The sequence below is a fragment of the Glandiceps talaboti genome, chromosome 8 (assembly GCF_964340395.1).
Source record: "Glandiceps talaboti chromosome 8, keGlaTala1.1, whole genome shotgun sequence".
NCBI classification, from domain to species: domain Eukaryota; kingdom Metazoa; phylum Hemichordata; class Enteropneusta; family Spengelidae; genus Glandiceps; species Glandiceps talaboti.
In genome coordinates, this window is record NC_135556.1 from 20,484,808 (window position 1) to 20,511,519 (window position 26,712).

The 26,712-nt window shown below is 37.1% G+C and overlaps 2 protein-coding genes across 2 annotated transcripts; both read left to right on the top strand.

Annotated features, from left to right (window-relative positions):
- The first annotated feature begins 3,129 nt into the window (after window positions 1–3,129).
- On the top strand, window positions 3,130–13,358 carry LOC144439333 (sodium- and chloride-dependent glycine transporter 1-like). The gene is made up of 14 exons (XM_078128615.1): window positions 3,130–3,171; window positions 3,261–3,453; window positions 4,446–4,577; window positions 5,065–5,296; window positions 6,597–6,729; window positions 7,830–7,964; window positions 8,572–8,675; window positions 9,004–9,128; window positions 9,480–9,592; window positions 9,885–10,025; window positions 10,649–10,748; window positions 11,620–11,738; window positions 12,244–12,417; window positions 13,182–13,358. The coding sequence occupies exons 1-14, from the start codon at window positions 3,130–3,132 to the stop codon at window positions 13,356–13,358; spliced, it is 1,920 nt and encodes a 639-aa protein (XP_077984741.1).
- A 2,795-nt stretch (window positions 13,359–16,153) lies between these two features.
- LOC144439334 (sodium- and chloride-dependent glycine transporter 1-like) lies at window positions 16,154–26,557 on the top strand. The gene is made up of 14 exons (XM_078128616.1): window positions 16,154–16,177; window positions 18,514–18,712; window positions 19,263–19,394; window positions 20,133–20,352; window positions 20,770–20,902; window positions 21,715–21,849; window positions 22,218–22,321; window positions 22,932–23,056; window positions 23,360–23,472; window positions 23,580–23,720; window positions 24,919–25,018; window positions 25,411–25,529; window positions 25,823–25,987; window positions 26,339–26,557. The coding sequence occupies exons 1-14, from the start codon at window positions 16,154–16,156 to the stop codon at window positions 26,555–26,557; spliced, it is 1,929 nt and encodes a 642-aa protein (XP_077984742.1).
- The last annotated feature ends 155 nt before the right edge of the window (window positions 26,558–26,712 follow it).

The window sequence follows — 26,712 nt, forward strand, 5'->3', positions numbered from 1 at the left end:
CGCCGTCGACGTCACCGTCGTTTTCCCGGTAATCACTCTTGGCTAAGAGACTGAAATCCAGAATGGTCAGAGATAGATGGACTGTGTGCTGGGGCATAGGATCTGTTGGGGCGCACCATTCTGAGACGATGACAGAGGAACAGAGACGCAGCGAAATACATTGTAAAATGGAAAATCAAAGGGTCGGCCTGGCATAACATATCATATTGATGCAGTAGTGTAGCGGTTTCAATCCGTCGCTCTCGGTCCTCCGCTGGACTGGGTGTTTTTTCTTTGCAAACCCCTTGAGAAATAAAAAGTAAAACGAAAAATGGTGTAACCCAAAATAAAATATAAAAAAGAATAACAAAGTATTGTAAATAAAAACGTACAAAGCTACATATTATTGCAGCTGAAAACATCCTAGTGTAGTCCCGATATGGTATTGTTACAATTTTGAGCTCCACTCACGTATAGTCAAAGACGTTACTCTAGAAGTCCTGAGATGCATGAGACTCTGCAATTCAAAATTCGTCCACATCCACCCACACAGTCATTAACATACTGTCTTTGTTACTTAATCAATCAATCAATCAATCAGTCACATAATTCTAACCAATAACACAGTCTCTCATAAAGTTAGTTTTTGGTGGGGCAGTTACGTAATTTTCAAATGTGGAATATTCATGATATTTGTCAGCCCAGGACTATGCTACTTATACACTGTTTACATCATTGCTTAAGAGTTGGGGTTCACTGATTGGTATGAAGAACTTTTCTTTTTGTGCTGATTGAGGGACTATGACCAGACGTAGTTTAGAGACCATATTGGCATCCAGATTAAGGATATGCTTGATGGATATCTATCTGTATATCAATATGTTACCCGGATGTAAATTTGTTTTATATCATATTATATATTATTTCTATGATAATTCAAATCCGTTTATTGAAAATTCATGTCAGTCTCAGTTGAAGATTTGGCAAAACAAGAAACATCTTACTTTGATTTGCGTCATATGTGGTCAACATGGACCAGAGGAAATCTATTATAATACCAAGAAGGTAAATCTGACTCAGATAACCCAAAACAATTATTATCCGATGTATGGGCGATGTGGCCTTCAAGGCCGGGTGTTGTACTCGTGTAAATAAAATGTCATAAAACATAATAATGACACAGTGTTAAACTTTTACCTACATCAATAAATGTTTGTTAATATGCATATGTGTACGTCATTATATGACTAATCAGCAACACATCTCATCACTAGTCAAATATATTGTAGATGTTGAACAAAGACCATATTTACTGTGACACGAGATTTATCAAAACTGGTTCTAGACTATTAAATATGACCGCAGCCTAAACGTGTTGCGCATGTGCCATATTGTTTGCATGACTTGCCGTTGTCCGTTTGACAAGAAATTATAGAATAGACAAGCCGTTTATTTCTATATTTTATAACAGCATTTAGCAAGGGTATATCATATGGATGTTTTATCCCAAAAAGTAGTCTGAAGACGCGTGTGAACCCCAAAGTGCATATTTCCAGTAGTTGGGATCCAGAGTTCAGTTTTGCAGCTAGTTAACGCTCTAGCTTATGGTAGATGTGCAACAAAATACACGGTGAACCTCTGAGGTGTACGGCCAAACAGACTATTAAAGTAAGCGCGGGTCAGTTGAAATATGACATATATTAATTCTCCACCTTCATAAATCATAAATAATAAGTGACGGGTGTAAATACCAGTCGTACCATGGTGAATATGAATGTACGGTGGGATTTATTACAGCTACTCGTTAAGATTGTCACTCGCCACCTTTTGAAATTTAAAAAAAATCAATATTTTATTTGTCTGTTGCAAAGTGGATATAGAAGATATTTCTGTAGAGTCGCGGACCTGGAATAATCCTGGCTTTAGATTGATCCCATCCGGTATGATACAGTTACATGCAGCCTGGTCAGGAGTAGTTCACTGTGCCGTAATATTTAACGAGTATAAAGTTGGCGTCAGATTCAGATTCAGATTCAGGTAGCGTCATATTGAGCGTCATATTGAATCTGACGCCAACATTATACTCGTAACATTTAACCCTCAATATACAGTCATAACCGTAGAACCATCATCACTGTCATGTCATGGAGAATTCTCAAACACAACTCACGTCCATTCCTGGAATTACTATTTTTGACATCAAACAACCAACAATATATTCTCTGAAAATTTTGAAAATACATTAATTGGACATTGTACGTAATAATGTCATGATTAGATGTCAATTTTATCTACAAGTAGTACTGTACAGTAACAGCCTGAGGTCGAAATCGTGATCACATTGAGGCGCTGATTTTATTTTATGGTGCGGACCCAGAAGTCTATTTGATTGGCACTGTTCAAGGTGTACAATATTATAAGTTAGCTTTATTATATCTAACAAGACTGTTTTTTTAAATCGTGTCAGTTGTAGCCGGAGCTAGCGCAGCTTTAAAATACAGAAGTATATTTAAACCTCTGAAATTCTCAAAGTTCTATTTTAATACAATCATGTAAAACAGAACAACAAGCTATGGGATTCTAGATCCAAAGTTCTAGATATGGGATTCTAAAATTATGGGATTCAAGTAGCAGTGTAGACACATGACTGGCTATTGGACATTTCATTTTATTGAATAGCCGTAGAGTGTGTACCCTCTGAGTCCTGCCTTTCAGTACACCTGACAGGTGTCCTGGTAGAGATGGATCCAGGATAATTAATTAAATGTAATAATGTCCACTCGGCACTTTCATAGTTAAATAACATATTTCATACTTCAGAATGATTCATGTAAAATGGCGGCAAAACAGCTTAGTACAGTACAGTGCAGTGCAAACAATCCTCCCACGAACTTATCTAGTGCACGTGAATACCGAAATGCAGTTGTTTGCGTCCAACTTTCAAATGCAATACTTAATGAAGCAAGCAATTTCCACTTAACTTGATTAAACTTCCTTTGTGATTAATTTTAATACATTTTTGTGCATTCATACATATTCATGTGTATTCATTTTTCATATATTTATTTATTTATCTATGTGAAACAATGCAACAATTAATGGATATTGTCATGCACTGGCTCTGTAGAACACATAAATTTTATGTAAAACATGCACAGCAAAGAATCAAACGAGAGTGGTGAAGAACAAAAGGTAAACACAAAACAAAGGATAAAATTAGTTGGGATAAAATTAGTGTACTGTTTTTAACGGCGTATTGTTTCTATCTTCCCATAATACAGGTGAATGGCATAGAGCGATCGAAGAGCGACATCGAACTTATAGATAGTGCAAACGACCAAGATAAAGAAAACGAACCCGAGCAACGTCCAAGCTGGGGTCGAAAGGCAGAATTTGTGTTATCATGTCTCGGGTATGCAGTCGGTCTTGGTAACTTATGGAGGTTTCCTTATCTTTGTTATTCTAATGGCGGAGGTGAGTGGTGATATTTCTTTTAGGGAGCTTGACCTTAAAACACACCCAGTGTGTTTATTTGTTATGTAGTCATACACGTTTGTCATCAAATACTTCACTGTTTGACACTTTGAGATGCACTGTCTAATCATACCGTTTCAATTACCCCAAGGAATGAATTTGTCGCGTGTCCTTGGCCTAGATTATTTTGACTGACATTTAGTGCTCTACTTTATTACTTGTAAACAAAAATCCCAGCGTGCGACATTTATCATGTGATTTTCACACGATAGTCACAGTTAGGAGTAACAAAATGTTCCGAATAAACACCCATCTTGAAAATAGTTTTGTTTAAATTTCAATAATAAATGGTTGGGTTTTAATCATTAAAATTGTACATTGCGTAGTGGTCGAAGTTAGTCAGAGTTCAGTGATCGGCCTATATGCATGCACGAATCATTGAAACACGTTTTGTTTTTTTGACAAAGTTTACACAATGTGTCGCCATGGCAATCACCATGTAAATTCTCTGATCCATCCCACGTTCCAATCACTATATTGAATGTATTTGCTGAATTGACTAGGAACAAAAGGCGTCAGGCAATCAACCATGGGCCTTTTTTGCACAAAAACCAAAGTTTTGTTTGAGAGGCTGTCCTTACAAGTAACAACTGGCTCGGTTTTTGTACCGTAGCGTGGGACCCTGTGGCATGAGTATGTGAATCCCGGACAGCTGCGCATGCGTTACGGTTTTGCTGTACAATCATTTTATTGTACAGTGAAAAGTCATGATGTGAAATGAAAAATGGACAGATATGTCGATCCTTTATATTACAACAGGAACATTTCTTTATGTTGAAAAATGCACCATATATGTACTATAAATTAAAACTTGCGAAAACAAAATATTGTACCAAAAGACGATATATCAATTTCGCCATGACTACTTCCATTGCCATTACTGAAAAACGAGATTGTGACTCTTCGTTGTCTCTCACTGTTTTGCAACCTAGGAGCGTTTCTGATACCATACTTCATTATGTTAATATTCGTTGGTATGCCTGTCTTCTTCATTGAACTCGTTCTGGGACAGTTTTCTAGTCAAGGATGTATTGCTGTGTGGAAGTGTGTTCCACTCTTTAAAGGTAAGTCTATCTGTAATATCAGCCCTGCACATGTGTCGACGTTTTGAGAACGGGCGGTCTGTCAAGTCGATCACGTCGGACTCTTCTGTAATTAATTATAGAAAATGGGATATATATGTTTTGAGCTGTTGATTAATCATATTATAGGGTAATCGAGATTGACAGACGTGGTTTTTTCACTTATTAAAATAGGAAAAAACCAGGGGATTCTGATTGTAAAATCGTTTGCATGGATTCAATTTTAAGTCATAAAAGACTCGCACTCCTCGATTGCAAGTGACAGCACAACAATACTATAGTATAGTATTGGAAAGAGCTGGGAATGGCAAATGTACCAATTTAAATGTTGCATACCAGTGTTTGTAACCCCAATGCAATAATCTTCTTCAAGTCCAATGTACGTTCGTGTGCACTGAGGTACATGCACACGATTGGCCAAACTCGGTCTTGCGAAATTACATTTTGTAAACTTGTGTCTCGATTATAGGTTTAGGTTATGGTATGGTAACACTGAGCTCACTCGTCGCTATATATTACAACGTTGTCATGTGCTGGGCCGTGTTCTACACCTTTGCTTCCTTCACCGCCATACCAAGTCTGCCATGGGTTGGATGTGGTAATGATTGGAATACGGCCAATTGTTTTGACAACAGGGATAACGTTTCGACGATATCGCCGAACGCCACCAACGTCACCAGTGCAAGCGAGGAGTACTTCAAGTAAGTTAACACGTTATGTTTAGTGACGTTTTAATAGGATTACGTCATGTCATACATTAGTATCAGTCGCTATTGGGTGAATATGGCTGAGTGGTCCTATTATACTTCAATCAATTCACTCAATACTCTGAGAGAAAAAAATTAACAAAAATATCCACTCTACTATCTGTCTTCTTCGCCGTTAGGTCATCTCAGTTTCACTGGTGAAATTATCACCAAGATAAGTTACTAGTTCAGGGACTTGTCTTGATGGTACTATCTAATAACGAAGCTTTACATGCATGGTAGCCCAGGGACCTGGACCGTACTCACGACACTCGAAACAGTAACTCGAGAGTGTATCACCGAGAAATCTCTTGGCCAAGTCCAGGCCAATTTGGTCTAGAGAGTACACAGTGATGTGCATCTGCGAAGCCCAGAATATATTCATTGTTTGGACTGCAAAAGAAAAATTCTCAAAACAACCTCTCCTGTGTTCCCCGTTTGTGATATGGCGCTAAAAAAGTACATAGTACCGGTCACTGATTCCAGTTGTCTAATATAATTCTCTAATTCATAATTATCTTTGTCTTCAATACTGTAGTTTAGTGTTTTATATAATATATTATATTTTAATTTTCTATTATCTCAAATAAAATATACTATGCTATACTATACTATAAATACACCAGTTATGTCTACACTCAGACATTGAGTCAATATGACTCAATTATTATTTATCGTGGCAGTATATATCACTACAATAATAAATAACTATTCTTATTGACATATTTTCATATAAGTACCTGTTTACTCCCAATGGCGGTCTCAGAACACAACCATTACTGACAGCCCTAACTTGGTGGCCAACCTCTCCGTACAGTGTAAACCATGGAAAGGACTACTGTGTAGTGAATGTTGTACTATAATAATAATACTCTTTTTACTGGATAATTCTTCAGGTATATAAACACTTGTCTCCCAAGAAGTCAAGTGAGGGCCACCCCTTCTGGGTTCAGTGTTAATGCAGGAGGAACCCAAAGTAATCATTGTTCGGTATTTCGGTATAATCAAACAGAATGACATTCTTCTTACTTTCAGCGTCACGTGGTAAATTTAATCAAACCCTGAATGGATTCGAACCCCAGCCGCAGTGGTAAAAGCGAAGTGGTTTAACCACTTGGCCACCGACAAAGATCCTCATAGAATATAAACAGGTTGATTCAGAAGCCTGACAAATAGTCCGATGATGTATTACTCCAGGTGTAAGAATTCACCTAACCTAATGACTTCTTTATTTATCTTTTTTTTTTCGTTTCAGTATATTTGTTTTGAACAAATCGTCTGGTATAGATGACATCAACGAAATCAGATGGCATTTGAGTTTATGTTTATTTGTGGCCTGGCTTTTGACCTTTCTGGCTGTCGTCAAAAGTATAAAGTCCGTCGGAAAAGTAATTTATTCTATCCTTTTCTATTGTCTGACTGTCTTTATGATCATTTTTATGGCCATTATATCTATTATATGAGCAACCAACTCCAATAATGTTCGTAAGTAGAGGTCGCAGTTATATGTTATGTTTACTGCTTCGATGATCACTCGTACCACAAACAAAAAGCACCCTTGCTAGAAAACCTAGATGGATGTATATATATATATGAATTTAGCGTTCACCCATTCACTGATACCAAGCTATCGGCGGTCATATGATACCCCATGGTAACCAAAAATGACGCAAATGATTCGATGGCGTATTTTTTTAAGCGTTTCAAATGACGTCATGATAGCATTCATTCATTTTTGCAACAAAAACATGATGGAGAATTTTTCAAAATCTAATGTAATCTAATATAAGCTTATATTATCGATGACTAGACTGTAAGATACGTCGTGACGTTCTGTCCTCACCGGCCTCCTCTCTAGTACATTGGGATGGATTGACCGATGTGTGAGGGCGCCCCGTCACGGCGTACCTTACAGACTCATCGATGACAAGAATTCAAGGATAAAGAGAAATCATATACAGAGCAGTGTTGTTATAATAAATGGCTAACATTATGCCAGTCACGGCATGGATGTATTAGATCGCTGTATATACATCCATTGTCACAGCAAGGGAGAAAGAACTTAAATTTGATTAGGGTGTATACGTGTCTGTGTGTACTATAATAATATATTCTGTAATGTGTAGAAAGCGTGGATTACTTGAACGCGTTCGAAAAACTAACATGAGCGTTGGTAGTTCGACGTCACAAAATACGTTTCAAAACATCAAAATCGAAACTTCTCATAACTTGCTGTCACGTGGGTATATTTACATTTGTAACTATTCTAAAATGCAATATATTTCTTCATTCAGCCAGAAAATACTGAAACCTATGGGTTTTTGGTCTGTCGTATCCCTTTCAAAGCCCCTAGGTCACTCGTGTTTTCCCTTGCTAGGCGACGAAAACTATTGGTATATGATATCTAAATATCAGTGATAGGTATGCGACCATCACAATATAGTATTCAATTGGTTGAACTTTTGTTGTACTTCAATATCGTTTTCAGGTGGTATACTTCACAGCAACTTTCCCATACGTCGTCTTACTTATATTGCTGATCAGAGGTGTTACTCTTCCAGGATCTTCCGAGGGTATCAAATTTTACATGAGTGCAGATTGGGAGATATTAAAAAGTGCCAGGGTAAGTCACTCTGTGTATTTGAAAAAAAACCTGACACAGTCTGTGGCTTGAGGTTATTAATATAGTCACACCTAACCTGTTATTAAATTGAAAGTACATCGTGAAGAAGGAAAATAATTTATTTTGTTTCAGAAGAATTCTACATATATTAAACGACGAGAACTGAGAGAGAGAGAGAGAGAGAGAGAGAGAGTGTGTGTGTGTGTGTGTGTGTGTGTGTGTGTGTGTGTGTGTACATGTGTGTGTGTACTATTAAGACATTGGATGAATTTGTTTGACTAAATATATTCAATTTATATTTAATCTATAATGTTTGTATTCAATTCAAAACTTTCCTCAGATCTCTGGCATGGAATCAGTATAATTTGATTTCTACCACGGTGGACCATAATACACCACAATAACTGAATCATAACAAAACCTTTGACTATAAAAAATTATTCAGAGAAACTCCTGAAACCTTACTTCTGATATTCGTCTTTATTCAAAATCAGAAAACATTGAAGCGCTTCTAAAATAAAAAGAGTGACAATTGGAGATGCTCACTATAATTGATAGGAAAATTATTCGTCGATTTTGTTTTTAATCTCCTTTGATGTTGAAGTAGGTGTGGAAAGATGCAGCGGCACAGATCTTCTTCTCATTGAGTGCTGCCAATGGTGGGCTTCACGTGGTTGCAAGTTATAACAAGTTTCACAACAACGTTTATTTGTGAGTAACAATCAATTCCCCCATACAATGTTACATTTGAAAGTATTCTCAAAGACTAGGGGGTACCACTGCTACTAGTATGACTGGAAACGCCAACTCGATCGGTACACACCGAGTCTTAAAGATTTACACTAAAGTTATATTTATCTTACCATGACAACCAAACATGGGACTCCTCCAGGGTAGGTCTCCGAGTTGACGAAATCTGAATAAACTACACTGGCTATGATTCGATCATAATGACACATTGATGCCAATAACTGTTATATGTCATACGGAGAGAGGAGAGGTGAAGAAAGAACATTAACTTCGTGTATTTGTTTTGCAGGGACGCAGCAATCATTCCACTTCTAAACTGTGGTACTAGTATTTTCGCAGGGTTTGCCATATTCTCCATTCTTGGCTTCATGGCTTATGAGACGGGACAGGAAGTATCTGAAGTGGTTGATTCAGGTCAGTCGTTAAACTACATCTTCAACATCTACTAAATAGTTTAGTTACCTTAATGGAGATTAGCTTGACCGCCAGACGGTGTTTTATCCCTCATCGATCATAGTGTGAGTAATTCATGAGTGAAGAGAGTGGCCTTAAAACCAACTAAACGTCGTTCTTGTCAATATGCTTAATGTCTAAACGTATGATGATTGTTACAATTTAAAATTGATGTTGCCTGTATATAATTTTATAAATTTTATAAAAATATCCATTTGAACAATTATGTACAAATCAAAACTTATCCATTTTAATTTAATAATTCTCATTTTAATAAGACCCTTTTTTTCTCCCTCTATCCCCAACTCACAGGCATAGGTCTAACCTTCATAGCGTATCCAGAGGCGTTGTCAAGACTACCAATATCGCCTTTGTGGGCAATACTTTTCTTCATCATGTTGATAACCCTCGGTTTGGGATCATTGGTAAGACTTGTTTTTCTTTTCCAAGTAGAGCGGGGTACTGTTGTATTGTCAAGTTATATCAAATGTGCTATGCTACGTCTGTATATAGTATTTCTGGGATGTCAGTCGACGTACATTAAACAAACACCGCTCCTGTGTTTTGAGATGACTTTTGGCGTTTAACACCAGTTAACAGTAATGTGAAGACGTATCACGATTGTTGTTGTTGTTGTTGTTGTTGTTGTTGTTGTTGTTGTTGTTGTTATTATTATTATTTATCTGACAAATTTTGTCCTATTTCATTTGCCCTCAGATTGTGATGGTGGAAACCGTGGTAACTTCTCTATTCGATGAATTCGAAATTCTTAGAACTAAACTGAAATCGTGTAGATGGGTATTGCCTCTCGCTATCTGTATTTTTTTCTTTGCACTCGGTTTAATTCACGTCTCTGATGTAAGTTATACATTTATTGCATCACGTGTGTATAAATCATTCTGTAATGACGCTGTTTGTTGTTATGACGACCCTGTCATCTCTTAAATATTTCGTTGTAAGTCGTCAATAAGACACGGATTGAGTATTCAAGTTCAAGGGAAATGTTTGTGGACGTACCGCGTTAACCTTGCAGGAAATGACATGTTATGATGATAGATTGCGGTAAACACATGTGATGTCATTTCCTGCAAGGTTTTCCCACAAAGCCTTGCTGAAAGTCAAATACTGTCATAACACCACGTGCTGAAGGGATTCTCTCAACAAGGTTTCAAAGTTAAATATGTTGGCAAGTTGTATTATTTTAATCACACAGATCATATGTAAATTGACAGCAATAAGGAATATAAGTGTTACAGTACTAAGGCAGAAATAAATCTGACGTGATTTTTCCTCGAATGAGTACGTAATATATTAGGTGGTACGTTGATCCTGACTCACATAACGACTTTTATGGTCTAGTTACATTTTAGAATCTATATCAGATAGCTGTGATATTATGTTTCAACATTTAACGGCTAATAACGGAGCATCAAAGTTTTGAATAAAAGTAAATTTTGAACTGTATTTCTGTACTACCGTAGGCTGGAATCTACTGGCTTGCTTTACAAGACAACTATGCAGCAGGTATTTCTATGTTAATTCTTGGACTTGCAGAGCTTCTTGTTGTCACATATATCTATGGTAAGTACAAGATACAGAGTTATACAAAATATACAAAGTAACGTATTCCTATTCTACACACAGTTACAGTTGTTCAGCGGTGAGTACATACTAGTTTGCTTGAAAGTCGTCAGAGAGGAGCTGTTGTTTAACAACTGCAATCAACTACATTTGTATATGTAGGTTTTCAAGTCGATAGTTTAAATTACATTATTGTAACTCAATTCAATCTGTCTTTCTTGTTCGCCGAGGAGTGAGTGAGTGAGTGAGTGAGTGAGTGAGTGAGTGGGTGGGTGGGTGGGTGGGTGGGTGGGATTGATTGGTCATGGTGAGTGAATGTGTTGGATGGATTTACGGTTTACAATGAATGAATGAATGAGTGAGTGACTTGGTGACTGGGTGGATAAGTCAGTCAGTCAGTCAGTCAGTCAGTCAGTCAGTCAGTCATGAGTCAGTCAGCCAATCAATTATGCTTGTTTATCTGCCAATCTTAATCGTTATCTTTGTACGTTTATCTCTTTGTCCTATTTAAATTGCGCTTTCTATACAAAGTATAAAGTACTTATCTCGACTGTACACTGTTGGTCTTTCAAAAGATAGGATAAAGTCAAAGTTGTGCGAATCACACAATGGACTGGCATCCATGGGTACGTGATGTCGAATCATGGTAACTACTATACATGATTGATGAATATAGATAAAAGTAAAATGTATAATAGTATTGGGATAAATGATTTCTAAGTTGACATTATTTTCATTTTTACTTATACGTTTTACAATGCAAGTTCGCCCCGGGTTGCAATTAATTTACAAGACTGTGTTGTTCACTTTGTGTTTGTCACCTAAGCTTTCCTTCATATTAACCGTTTTGTTATATTTTGTCTGTGATTAGGATTCCGAACACTCCTACGTGACGTAAGATCAATGGTGGGAGATCGATCCCAGATCTATTGGACTATGATGTACATAACTGCATTTGCACCCATGTTTCTGGCTCCATTTGTGTTGACAGTGAGTACTTAATCATCATTTTGATTCATGTTTTCTCGATTTCAAAAACTACTGTTGTTTCATGGTCACGATGATTACAGATGTTGCGGGTAATGTCGTCTCTCGTTAGATCTCAGCCACTGGAAATAGCGGAAACGAACTGAGGCTTAACGATCAGATCAGATCCGATCCGAGAATAAACGAAACGAAACGAGACTAGACTAGACTGGATGAAACTATGCGTTTTGAAACATTATGAGACAAAAAGATGAAAATTGGAGAAGGAACAAAACGAAGACAAAAGTATATAGAATGAAACGAAGTGCAAGAAAAACGCAACGAATAAAAACAACAGAAAAACAGACCAAACAAAAGCCATACCTGTGAAAGTCGTATATTCAATTTACTATACTATAAGCCGTTTGGGTGCCTCCAAAGTTTGTATTTCGCACTAGACATGCTAAGTTCTTTTACATACCAACTTGATTGAATGGAGTATATTTCAGCTCTCTTTTCCCTGTTTCAGTTCGTTCTTGTATATTTCATCATTGACTACACACCCATGACACTTGGAAGTTATGAGTATCCTTACTGGGCAGATCCTGTCGTAGCATGGCTAATGGCAATGACAGCGTCTAGTGCTATGGTCTTTTATGGTATCTTTCACCTCATATTTAAGGAAGAGGGATCATTTGTCGCGGTATGTATTCTAATTATAGAAATGTTTGCACGGGTCGACATTGGGTTCGAATTAATTTCATCTTTTAAGTTGATGTAGCTTCATATTATGTTATGACGGATGGTATCAGAAGTGTTATGATGGAGAACTGTACTACTTCAATTGTGGAGGAATACTACATGTACCTACCTACCTGTCTACCTAACTAATTACCTAGACCTACCTACATAACTACACGTACCCACCAACGTGTACCTAACTAACTAACTAACTAACCGTAACTAACTAACTAACTAACTAACTAACTAACTAACTAACTAACTAACTAACTAACTAACTAACTAACTAACTAACTAACTAACTAACTAACTAACTAACTAACTAACTAACTAACTAACTAACTAACTAACTAACTAACTAACTAACTAACTAACTAACTAACTAACTAACTAACTAACTATCTTACCAACTAACTAACTAACTTACCAACTACCTTACCAACTACCTACCTACTGTACCCACCTACCTGTATTACCACCTAACTAACTTGTTAACTAATAACGAACTAACTACGTGTAACTAACTTATAACTAAGTTACCTACTTACATAAATAAATAAACAAGCAAACGAAAAATAAATAATTTCTGGTGTACATCTTAGATTTGTCGAAGGTTATACCTAAACACGAGTTTTTATTCACTAATATTTTGACGACCGAATGACCATCAGATACTAAACACCCGTACTGGTACATATGTTTATACGTTTTCATTCTATCTCGCAGCGTCTACGAAATTCCGTGAGACCAAGGAAAGACTGGGGACCACTTTTAGCCGAACACAGAAAGGAAGCAGGGTACGATCCTGTAGACACCAGTAAACCCCTACATGGCGAGGGACATATCGGACCCGGTGACCCGTCTTATCAGACCGGCGTTTATCGTTCAACGGAAATCGCTTGAAATAGTGTACGGTTTTTTGACAAAATGCTAAATAAAAATATTGAGTGTCGCCAGTTTTTCAAAATGAACCAAAAGCTGACATGTTCCCAGCCTAAGACTTGTAGATTCCAGTCTGTCTATTTTTGTACACTCAACTTCACTACCAAAGAGCCTTCATATTTTGAAAGTGTGACCTACATATATTTTATAGTGGTCTAATTATTATAGTACTGTTAATTGCATTTAGGCTTATGCCACTCGACTTGTTAGTAACTGCTGTGTGTCAGGTTTTTAATATCGATCTTTCCTACAAAAATATAGAAATGTACTTGCTATATTGCAATTGATTGCGTTTAACTATTGCCCAAAATTCTATAATGATACGGAACAGGGTGAATAAAATTTTCCGGCTTATTCCGTGAATTTGATCATTATGAAATAAAAATGTTGACACCTGTTGATTAATCTTACAAAATATGTACTTACGTTAATTACTTTAAAGTAAAATACACGCGCCAAAAGGCAAAATTTGAGTTTAAAAATTCTTGTGGGAAATATTGTATCGAAGACATTATTAGGAGATGTTTCATTCCATCACGCTCATTTATCTGCTAGGCTTAAATCTCAACCACAATTAGTAGCAGCGAACCGCCTTCAAATAATAATAATAATGAATAATGTTGGGTTCTTATATAGCGCTTTCCCACACCGTGCTCAAAGCGCTTTACAATTTATTACCCCTGGCTCGGATCAGAACGGCACAACGGCCCTTTAGTCTTCCTCAACTCCCCGGGGAGCATACAATCCATTGCAGCCAATTCAGCGCATAGGATTAAAGCCTTCACATTGCAACCTACATACTACCAGGTCCCCAATTATACAGCTGGGTTGACTGAACCACAGTCGTGGTTCAAATCTTGCCCAAGGACTTTAGCCACTCAGAAACAAACAGCAGGCAGCGACAGGGCTCGAACCTGCAACCTGTAGATTCCAAGCCGGTCACGCTAACCATTCACCCATCATGACATCAAATGCCCTGTCATGTGACACAAGTTTCTCAGGGGTCACGGAAACGACATTTTATCATACTTTTAGATTTTCAGTTTGTAGTGTGGGTAGTATGGCGAAGTTACTTCCTTTTGAAGCTGTAGAGGCTAATACATTTTCGGAATATATTCCCCGAAGACTCGGACATATGTTATTCATATTTACTTGTATACACGCAGCAAATCTGACGCGAATCATACGTTCAACCCCAGTGGTACAATTTAAGTTTTGAATACACGTAAGCGCACATTCTGTGTTATTTTAAGACAACATTTGAAATATTGTAAGCATACTATCTCACAAAAATGCCACGAATGGAATATTTTAGGTAAATCAAGAAATAAAGATTAATTGGCTACCATGACTACCAAAGCTTCACCTTTTTGTATTTATGAAACTGTCTTTCTTTCACTTATATGTTCAGTGTTGTGGTTGTGATGAGGCGTGCTGTGTCTTGTTTTTTGCAATTGCCTTTGTGTGATGCGGCGAGATTGCTGTGCTGTGCTGTGCTGTGGTTTCATGTGATGTGACGGGCATTCGCCTTAAAATCTACCGATCCCTCATTTACCAACTCGTGCCTATGACAGAATGGCGAAATCCTCACACTAAACTTTGTCAATAATGACCTCTGAGAACAACTTGATATATATAATAACTATATATATAGACTTAAATACTTCATAAGTTTACATCATAACTTAAATTTAGCGTAACTCAACATACGCATATAGCTATAGTGTTTGTAAAAAACACGTTGTTATCTGCGATCTTAGGTGAAGAAATGTCACTGAACATTGCAGTTACAATCAACCTGAAAAAACTCCCTATATTATTAGGTATACCTCCCAGAGTCCTCCCTCATCTCAAAAAACAAAATCATTTACAGATCCACATAGAAGATCTCTCTTGACACCACACCACTATTATATAACATGAGTCGATAATTTAAAGAGACCTGGATTTACGTTCAGGGCTTCACTAATACAGACGTTGATGGCGCTTCGTGACGGTTAGTCTCCATATTGAGTCACCAAAATGACTGTGGGGCTTACAAAAACGCAGTTGACCGACCTTTCCCGGACTCATAAGTATAGTTGGCCTTATTAAATGAAATCCCCTCTGACCACATTCTCTTTTTATGCCGTTGAAATTTTCCGGTAACTCTTTACAATCATTTAAATCTTAATTTATAATGATGAGTTTCGGATGTATGTCGTCTGGTGAAAAATAAAACCTGTTTTGGAGTGGCATTACTTTGTTGGGTTGTCGTAGTCGTACATCGATTTATTATGAAAAGATCGTAAAAGTGATAAGTGTCATTTTGATTAGGCTATTGTATTGTAGGATATATTGATTTATTATGAAATAATTGGAGGAAAGAAACGTATGTAGGGAGAATTGGCAAAATATAGCACACACAAATTTTCAGTATAGATTGGAGCGTGGGTTAATATTGTGAGAGGCTAGATATTTTGGAGGGAAGGAGTACGAGTGTCACCTAATATGAACGATTATAAACAATGCAAGATCTAGAGAAATTGAGAAAACCTTATCGTTAAGTGCACCAGGGTTATCTGGGGTGGTTTGGTGATTGGTGACCAATCTTGTGGGTTGACATTTGGTTTTGTGGTCGACATGTGATATATATATATATATATAGTAGGTAAACAATTGACGTCTGTAATTTTTTCCTCGGGCAGTTCCTTGATGCTTGGAGTCACACAATTTTCTGAACTGCAGCCACAGAAAAACTCTCCACAGACGGTACGATGCAAGGCTATCAGTGGAACCAGGTATTCGTCTTAAACTTCTAATAGATCAATCGATTCTTGACTGGAATATAGCAAATGCTAAGTCATTTTATATCAATATGTTTGAGAAACTTTGGATTGTTGACATGAAACCCCACGACCTCCTTTATTTGAACGATGTATAGTGTACACATTCCTCCGTGCTGACAGTCGCTCTCATGCAATAATGCATGTCAATGTCACTGTGTTTTCTCGGAGACAACTTTGTGACGGCATTATGACTAAAAACAAATATCAAATAACAATGCCAGCCTTGTCGTTCTGTGTTTTGATATTAATAACTCCCAAATAACATATAGTTTAACATCGATCACATTTCTGTTGGCAAAGAATAGGATAATCATATAGAGCCATACTGTAAAATGTTAAAGTACAGTGTATGCACCTTCCCCTCTATATCTATAAGCGAGTTATCACATTTATATTCCTTGCATCCGTAAGTATACCCTTACAATATCAAATTTGATGGGTCTCGTCCATGGTCTATTTGTAGTCCCCGACGGGCACCGCCAGGAGGGTTCTGTCCGTCCGTCCGTCCGTCCGTCCGTCCGTCCGTGTGTGCGTTCACCCTCATATGTCTGTCATGCACTAACCGATTTCAACCAAACCTAGCACAAAGGTGACATACTATGTGGAACATATGCACGCCATTTTGTTTTGCGACAAAAATCAAATCATGGTCGAATGGCGGCCATATCTGTTGATAAATATTTATATACATCATTCAAATTTGCACAATACTTTTGCCGTTGGATTTACGTCTGCGATTGAAGGCTTGTTCAACCTCATCCATATGTTATCATTCGAGTAGTGATATCAATGTGATCAAATAGATAGGATTAAAATTGCTTCATCATCTATTGAGTATGCCTATATATAGCTCCTTGCCATTCGGGTGTACGTGTATGGTGTATTTTTGTTGTTGTATGACACCTAACCACTTCAGTACCCCAGCAGCTTCATGTCAACGGTGTTGAAATATAGCGGTGTTCAATCAATGGGGTCATACAAAAGTCCATGAAGGGACTTGTCCGCTGCGTCACAGTCCATAACATTTTTAAAAAACTGGTGTAATAAACCAGTAATGTTCAGTCAATTTACTCTCAACTTGATTGCAATTACACCCTTATTCAAAAATATTCACACTGGTGAAAAATATGTTTTTGTTGTTCTTGTTGTATTTATCATACATAAAGTGCATGCAATTGTATTTGTACATGTGTGTTATAAACTAGACACCAGTAGTACATAGCTTAGGATAGAAAATCTTAAAGATTTGATGTACCTCTGTTCAATAACCCTAGAACCAATAACATTAAGAACAAAATCAGGATTCCATGTCCAAAGTTTTGAAATAGGAGTATAAATGACAATTCCAAATGATCAAAACCCAGGCCCTTTTAGAATTCAACGTGGTCGCCGAATACTGGTAACACTATTGCGAAATACCTTATAAAAGATAGTCGAATTCCTTTAAAACAAAACTGTGATATCTCCAAACTTTATTCGATTATTGAAAGAGGAACAGGAACAAGCTTTCATAATATGGAAACGTTTGAAGACATTTTTAATGAAGAACTTTGACTTTCAAGAAACTTGATCCCTAATCGCGATGCATAATTCTACATTTAGGGTTTATTTATAGTCTGACAGCTTTATTCTACTGGTGACGAAAATAAAATTTATACTCATATAGACCATGGACTCAGAAGAAATGAAAATCCACTTTATTAATTTATAGTCATTCTGACCTTGTTAATACGACATTATTATTATAATTTACAATGACCTCTTATCTAGCGAGAACCCAATCTGGGGAAATTTTGATGTGTTGAAAGCGGCTAGATGTCTGTATTTACCTCTATGTCCATCGTATTGTGTCGTTTGTTTTGTTCCGGGTAATCGCCGCCTTCCCATACATATTTGATTTGTTGCCTTCTAAGTTCATGAACAAAGGTAACAAGAAAACCAGACATTTTAAAAACATGTTACCGCTATATATGGTGTCCTTCGTATTCTTAACATTAACGTGGCGCGTACACTTTTCATCGTGACATTTCTGTTTCATTGAATATTATATATAAAATCTACATGAACATTCAGACCGTATCAACTGATTTAGTCTGATGATCGCAGAGGGGCGTTCATTATTATTATTATTATTATTATTATTATTATTATTATTATTATTATTATTATTATTATTTTATATATATATATGTATATATATATATATATATATATATATATATATATATATATATATATATATATATATATATATATATATATATATATATATATATTCTCCCTATTAGGATGATACCGATACGTGTAGTGTCAATACCGATGTGGAACTAAGAGATATTTCTGGTAAGGACAAGCCCTGCAGAGATGAAAACACCGTTCGCGGAAATTGGTCAAGAAAAACTGAGTTTATACTCTCGTGTCTTGGGTATGCAGTTGGCCTTGGTAACATATGGCGCTTTCCGTATATGTGTTATGCCAACGGAGGTGGTACGTATGGTCAAGTATAACTATAATGTTGAACCCAATGATGATGGTTGTATGGATTCTTAAATTTTGTTTTAGAGAGAGAGAGAGAGAGAGAGAGAGAGAGAGAGAGAGAGAGAGAGAGAGAGAGAGAGAGAGAGAGAGAGAGAGAGAGAGAGAGAGAGAGAGAGAGAGAGAGAGAGAGAGAGAGGGGGGGGGGAGGGGGAGAGACAGACAGACAGACAGACAGACAGACAGACAGACAGACAGAGACAGACAGAGACAGACAGACAGACAAACAAACAAACAGACAGACAGAGGAGGGAAAGAGAGACAGACAGACAGACAGACAGCACGCGTGAAAGATACTGGATACAAACCTTGCACCAGGTTGGGAGAGACAGGGAGAGTACATACAGGAGAGAGACAGAAGTTAAGGGAGATTGAAGAAGACGTATTTGCTAAACACTTTACAGTTATTGACAGTAATACCTAATTTCATTTCACAACATTCCTTAGAATTCACGACTTCTTCGAATTTGATAGGGGTTTTCCTAACATTTTATTCTTATAGGTGCGTTCCTGATTCCATATATCATCATGACAATTTTTGTTGGTATGCCACTGTTTTTCCTGGAATTGTCCATCGGTCAGTTTGCAAGCCAAGGTTGTATTGGAGTTTGGAAGCTTAGTCCACTGTTTAAAGGTATGCCAGTCTTCCGTAATTATGTCATTAACATTTTATGTCATCGTTTATATACCCGGCCAGTTCTTGGAGTTCGAAACTTTTACATAAGTGAGGGCATATAATCACTAAAATTCACATGTACATGTCTGTAGTTATAATGTCAAGATATCGGTCAAAGCGTAGGTTCAACGTCTTCAAAATTCCCAGTTATGGTAAAGTCTTGTGAGGTTATGGTGATTGGATAGTTATAGTAGCCAAGCTCGCCGCTGCAATTTGATTCTGAATGGCGTTGAACCACGAGTATGCCAACCAACAAGCTGTATCAATTAGGAATTATTAATAGGATTTAGGTTTCTATGAGAATGCTTTAATGGTTTATGCCCTACAAATACTAATGCTTCGCAGTGACTTTATGTAGGAGGTGGGGTGTATGTGGCAGTTGTGCCGATATAGGTCTTTGTCAAAAGCAGAATTGTACAGCGTTATGGTCATGACATCCACGATTGTGGAAGACATTAAATTAAGTTTATAAATATGCAATGGACATGTATTTAACTTCATATGGCACCGAAATTTACAATTAGCTCACCAAACCTATTTACTTAGACTGAAATTTTGCACAGATGAGCTTTCATTGTACTATTGAAGACATGAATACTAACTAAATATGTATTTTGCCGAAATGTGGATTATAAGTGCTACATTCACCACAGAAGAAATGTGAATTTACTTACATTCTTACATTTTTTATATCAGGAATCGGATACTGCATGGTGGTAGTAAGTTCTATGATCGGAATATACTACAATGTGATAGTTTCCTGGTCGTTCATGTACCTCTTCGCCTCTTTCTCGGCTTTGCCAAGTTTACCCTGGGTGGGTTGCCATAACGACTGGAACACAGCCAGGTGCTACGATGACAGGACAAATGCAACAATGTTTGCCAATTCGACGTTACCTACAACAGAATACTTTAAGTATGTAACTTTTACTGACATTGCCATTGCTACTGTAATGTATGTACATTTGAATTCTGTAAATCAAAATCACGAATCAACGTCAATTCAATACATAACATACAAATACATACATACATACATACATACATACATACATACATACATACATACATACATACATACATACACACACATACATACACACACATACATACATACATACATACATACATACATACATACATACATACATACATACATACACAGTGTATATAGACATACATTCATTTATACAGGAATCTTATACAAATTGTTTATATGCCCTGGCGTACATGTCTGTCATTGTGTTTTCAAGGTTGATAATATTTTGCAAATCTCTACAATGAGACGAGTATAGAATATTATATATCAGAAACATTGTCTATTTTCCTCCAGTTTCTATGTTCTTAAGATTTCGAGCGGCATTGAAGAAACGGGCGCCCTTCGATGGCACTTAACACTATGTCTGTTATTAGCATGGATAGTCACAGCTTTGGTCCTGGTGAAGGGAATTAAGTCCATAGGCAAGGTAAATTTTGATGTCAATGAATTCCTTACACGGTTATGTTATAAGAAACAATTTTAGGGGTGGTTTTCCTAGATGAATAGAATAGCGAAATATGGAAGCTACACAAAATACCGAAACAATTATTTGCTCATGTATTCACTACATACAAATGCCTAGTTACTAATATCATGAATCGTGGAATGACACCAAAGGATACTATTATAGCAGTCTGAGATGGCACTCATATATATGCGTGTATCACACACAGACACACACAGACAGACACACATATACAGACACACGTGGTGTATGGTGTAGAACCTCATCCCCACTATGGAATAGTACATCAGCACATTGCAATCCTAATTTTATCTGAAGACTGGTCTGTAAGTCACAGATGGTAATTTCGATTACCATGGTACTCAGACTTTGTATTAACACAACGCCTATATAAGAATGAAAGGTTATGATTATTATGATTAATGTCCTATATGACCTGTAATTTCTGTATTATTGTATGACCTGTAATTTCGATCTATTTGTTTGATTGTTTGGTCACATATGATCGCGTACATGTATGTGTTAGTCACAACTATTCAAAGTCTGCATACTGATTACAGGTTCAAAATATATTCCTCTATGACTGTGAGGTACGTACTGGGAAGTAGCCATTACCTATACAGCACTCAATGTGGACAGACATGAGATGGGTTTATATAGTAGATGTCGGAGATCAATATCAAAGCAAACAATGCGCAAACTCAGACACTATATATCAAGACTGTCATATATTGCTGATCTTCATATACATATCCTATTAATCAATCTTATAGGCCGCCTACGTGATAGTACCCTTACCATACCTTATCTTGCTTGTACTCTTCATCCGGGGCATTACATTACCAGGCTCGTCCACGGGTATTGAATACTACCTGAAACCAGATTTGAGTCACCTGTTGAAGGCATCCGTAAGTGCGAATTCATTAACACATTGCTATCACAAATTGAAATATGTATTGTACCCCCCCCCCCCCCCCCACACACACACGCACATCCCCAGCTCAACAAGTATGAAAGAATAACATTCTATTCTGGGGGATATGAGATATATTATTTGGCCGAATATATATGTACCTGAACATACATGATCAACTTGAAACAGTCAGCACAACCACGACTATCGACAAAATTTGATATAAATTGAATTCACTTATTTGAAATCTATATGATTTATTCACGCATTACTCACTGTTCACAAAGTCACTTTGTTACACTTCATGCATTGAAGACGTGTTTCCAGGTTCAGGACAAAATTTGTGTTTATTTGATCCTGTAGGTGTGGGAAGCTGCAGCATCACAGGTTTTCTTCTCCTTGAGTGCTGCAATGGGTGGCCTTCATGCTATGGCAAGCTATAACAAATTTCACAACAACATCTACGTGTAGGTTAACGGTTCACATTTGTGTGTCTCTTCATGTATAGGTGTTTGTCATGTATGTATGTATGTATGTATGTATGTATGTATGTATGTATGTATGTATGTATGTATGTATGTATGCGTGTGTGTGTGTGTGTGTGTGTGTGTGTGTGTGCGTGCGTGCGTGCGTATGTATGTATGTGTGTATGTATGTATGTATGTATGTATGTATGTATGTATGTATGTATGTATGTATGTATGTATGTATGCATGCATGCATGCATGCATGCATGCATGTATGTATGTATGTATGTATGTATGTATGTATGTATGTATGTATGTATAAGTACGAATGCCTTTCCTGCTATTCTCATTACGAGTCGCCATCAGCCCTTGCATATGTTTATCTTTCCACATATATATTAAAACGAATATTTGTACGTGTACTATGTCTGTACCTACGTGGGTGACGATCCCTAGTAAAGAACGTTCAAGAAAATTATCAAAGTACACTGACATCCAGATGAACCAATAGAAGGACGAATGAAAATAATGAATGAAACATATATCATTTTTTATGAATGGATGTCCCATGTCTACTATTTTGATAAAAAAATAAATATTATCGTTTCAGAGATTCCCTAACAATTCCGATAGTTAATTTCTTGACAAGCTTCTTCGCTGGATTTGCCATCTTTGCCATCCTTGGATTCATGGCACATGACTCTGGTAGAAGTATAGAAACCGTGGTGAAAGGAGGTATACAATCGCAAGTTTATACAGTGCCAATTTACATTTCAAATTTAGATTGTTTTCTATAAGTCGATCCTTATATATGAATGTGTCATTGCTGTATGCAGGGAAATATTGAGTATTAATATCAAAACTAACGTGACCATGAGACGTACTTGTACCAAAACTTGTTCGGAGACTATAATTTTATTGTATTTGTGTTTGTCACAAATATGAGAAATATTTTACTTTCCATGAGTCCACACAGTTCATGAGTAGACTACGTGTGTTGGTTATATAGTTTCAAGCTACTTCTCTATCTTATTACAGGAGCTGGTTTGGCATATATGGCTTACCCCGAGGCATTGACAAAACTACCAGTGTCACCGCTATGGTCTGTGCTTTTCTTCTTGATGCTTTGTGCTGTTGGGTTGAGCTCACAGGTAAATAGTTCGTCTTTAGTGTACTCATTCGCCATACTATAAAACTCCAAAGTATGTCTTTTAACAGATCATAAATCAATTATTTTTCAATATTTTATATTTTGCAGGTGGTCATTATTGAAACAGTTATAACAGCCGTAAAAGACGAATTTGATACAGTTGGCAAACTTGCCAGGCGATACAAGTGGCTTTTGCCGTGCTGCATTTGCGCGGTCTTGTTTTTGCTGGGGTTGCCTATGGTAACGGAGGTACGTCACACTCATCCTAATCATACTTATTCCATTGGCAGTACTGGAGGTTAACATATTCATACTTTGTATTAAATGTGCTTGTAAAAAAAGCCGATATAAGTAGTTTACAGTATTTGACCGTACTAGGCGGGATCAGAGCAAACAAAGATTTATATCATTTTTTTTATTACTGACCCATTCTACTTGAAATGCCTGAGGTGCAAAGCAGTGGACATAACGGGTGGGGGAGAGGTTGTTATGCGTGCTTTGTAGTGGATACATTTACGTATTAATGTTTTAAAACACTGAGAACAAATGTAGTCCGTGCATTTGAGTGACGCAACACGATTCTTCATTTTATACGGAATTATCCCTTTAACTGGAAGGTTCAAAGGTGAATGTTCTTCAACGGACTTCCACTGTTAGCTGTCAGTTGTCTATGTTTCTAAAACATAATTTAAAGTGTTCTTTGTCAAATAAACCCTTGTTCTCACATAAATATCTCAAGTGTGTACCAACTAATGACCAAGCCAATAACAGTGATAGGCTTTTAGGAGTATATAGTTCAACCACAAACATGTACATTTTTCTTGGGGCGGCCATTTTACTTTTATTTTTTTAATGTTTTTCATGGTAGAACTTTAAATTTATACGTTTGTTGTTAGAATCTTCAATAAAAAATAAGTGTTCTGTTCATGGTATACAGTCTGTATTTCATCCATCCTCGCAAACCAGATATGTTTTTTCTTTCGTAACACTACTGGACGGTGCTGTAAAAGAGGCTGTGGTTTACGACGATAACTATCACCCATGTGCACTTTTGTGATGCTGCCATATAAGTGACATAACAATTTATTCTGGTTCGGTCGTAGAGGGCGTTATATTTTAAACATTTTGCTGAATCAAAGAGATACAGTCGACGTATGGGTTCGAATTATGAGAAATATGATATTAAAGAAGGCTTAACTTACATGATTGGCCATTGTCAGCTATATTCAGAATTCTTTTACTTGTCACCAGAGTTAATATTACAGTACTGGTCAGTCTTGACATGGTATTAGAAAGAATGCATTTTGAGTATGGCTAGCTATTGTATTACTACGACATCCTTCTTTTTGTCTCATGTTGACTTTACATGTACAGACTCTGGAGATTCAGTATAGGGTCCATGGCTGTATGTATATACAATCATATTCTACTGGTTTTATTTTTTCAGGGTGGTGTTTACTGGTTTACTCTTGTAGATACCTACGCTATTATCATGTCAGCCGTTCCAATCGCAATGATTGAAATTATCGTCATTAGTTGCATTTATGGTAAATGAAAGTTATCAATTTTATAATCGTTTTTAACCACACTTAGTTGTTACTCAAATGATCAATGCTGTTATGATGGTACGCTACCAGTTGTTAATCTTTAAGTTATAGATATCCATTTCCTTCAAATAACTTCCCCTACTAGCTAGTTATATAGCTACTATAAGTCTTCATATTATATGACCTGAATCATTATTATTTGATAAAACATTAGTTACGGATCGCAAACAAAGCTTAAAGATGGTTAAAACAACACGATATAAAACGAAACGACGAAGCGAAACAAAACACAACACAACACAACACAACACAACACAACACAACACCACACCACAAAAAAACAGCGAACTACTATGTTCTAATTACAATACTTCTTTCATTATTCGATGTAGGTATCCGTCGACTGTTGAGGGACGTCAAGGCGATGGTTGGCGATAGGACACCAGTATACTGGTATTGCCTATACATCACAACGATTGGACCAATGATATTTGCACCATTCCTGCTACTGGTAATAAGTTTCAGCATGGCCGATGAATGGTTGGATGGATGGATGAATGGATGGATGAATGGGGATGGATAGATTAATGGATGAACAGATGGAGATGAATGGATATATGGATGGATGGGTGGACGGACTGATGGGCGGAAGGGCTGGCAGGGGAGAGGAGAGGGATGGACGGGCAGATGGGTGGACGCATGTACTGAGGGAGGAAGGTCTATTGACGGACTAACTGGCGTACTCAGTCCCCCGGTAAATTGCCACAAATATGTAACAATATTCTTTTATATCCCCACACACAGGGTGTACTGATATATACATTCATTGATTATCAACCGCTGTCTGGCTACCCTTACTGGGCAGACCCAGTCATTGCATGGATGATAACAACAGCCTGTATAAGTCCACTCTTCCTATACATGATATACCATCTGCTTGTAAAGGAGTCGGGACCATCATTCTTTGAGGTTGGTATGATTATCATCGTTTTTTAAATGCTTTTTGCCGTAATAGAACATTCAAATGATAAACAGTTATTTAATACTCAAGTACTTAGACGATGACATAGCTAGATAATAGCATGTTGCCAAAAGAATACATAACAATTTTAGTCAACCCCCTCCCCCCCATTTGCTTTCCGTTGGCAGAAAAATGGACCAGGTATAGGTATACGTAGCATGATACCTATACCCCGTCTGATATATGTGAAGTACCCCATCCTATCCGATCCATATCTATCTACAGTTACACCCCCCCCCCATTGAAAACTTAAAAGGGATTTGTTATTATCAAATCTATTTCTCTCCTGATTAATGCAGAGGCTAAGAAACTCGGTCAAACCAAGTAGTAAGTGGGGACCGATGCTAGAGCGACATCGACGAGAAGCAGGGTATCCACCGATGGATGCATTGGGACAAGAGCGAGAGATTAGTGGTGGCGTTGGTGGTGACGGTGATCCTTCCATGTCTAATCCTCCGACTTACACTGTTTTTGAAAATAATAAATCAGACGCTCCTATCGTACACCAGGAATACTAACGACCACGACCATGTCACCATGACGTCAACGACGTCACTAAACACAATTTCAACACAAAAGCTGAGATAATACTACAACGGAGAGAAATCAGCAATTAGAAAACTAGTGGTACTTGGGGTAGATGTGATCGGTGGTGCCAATTGTGTATTATATA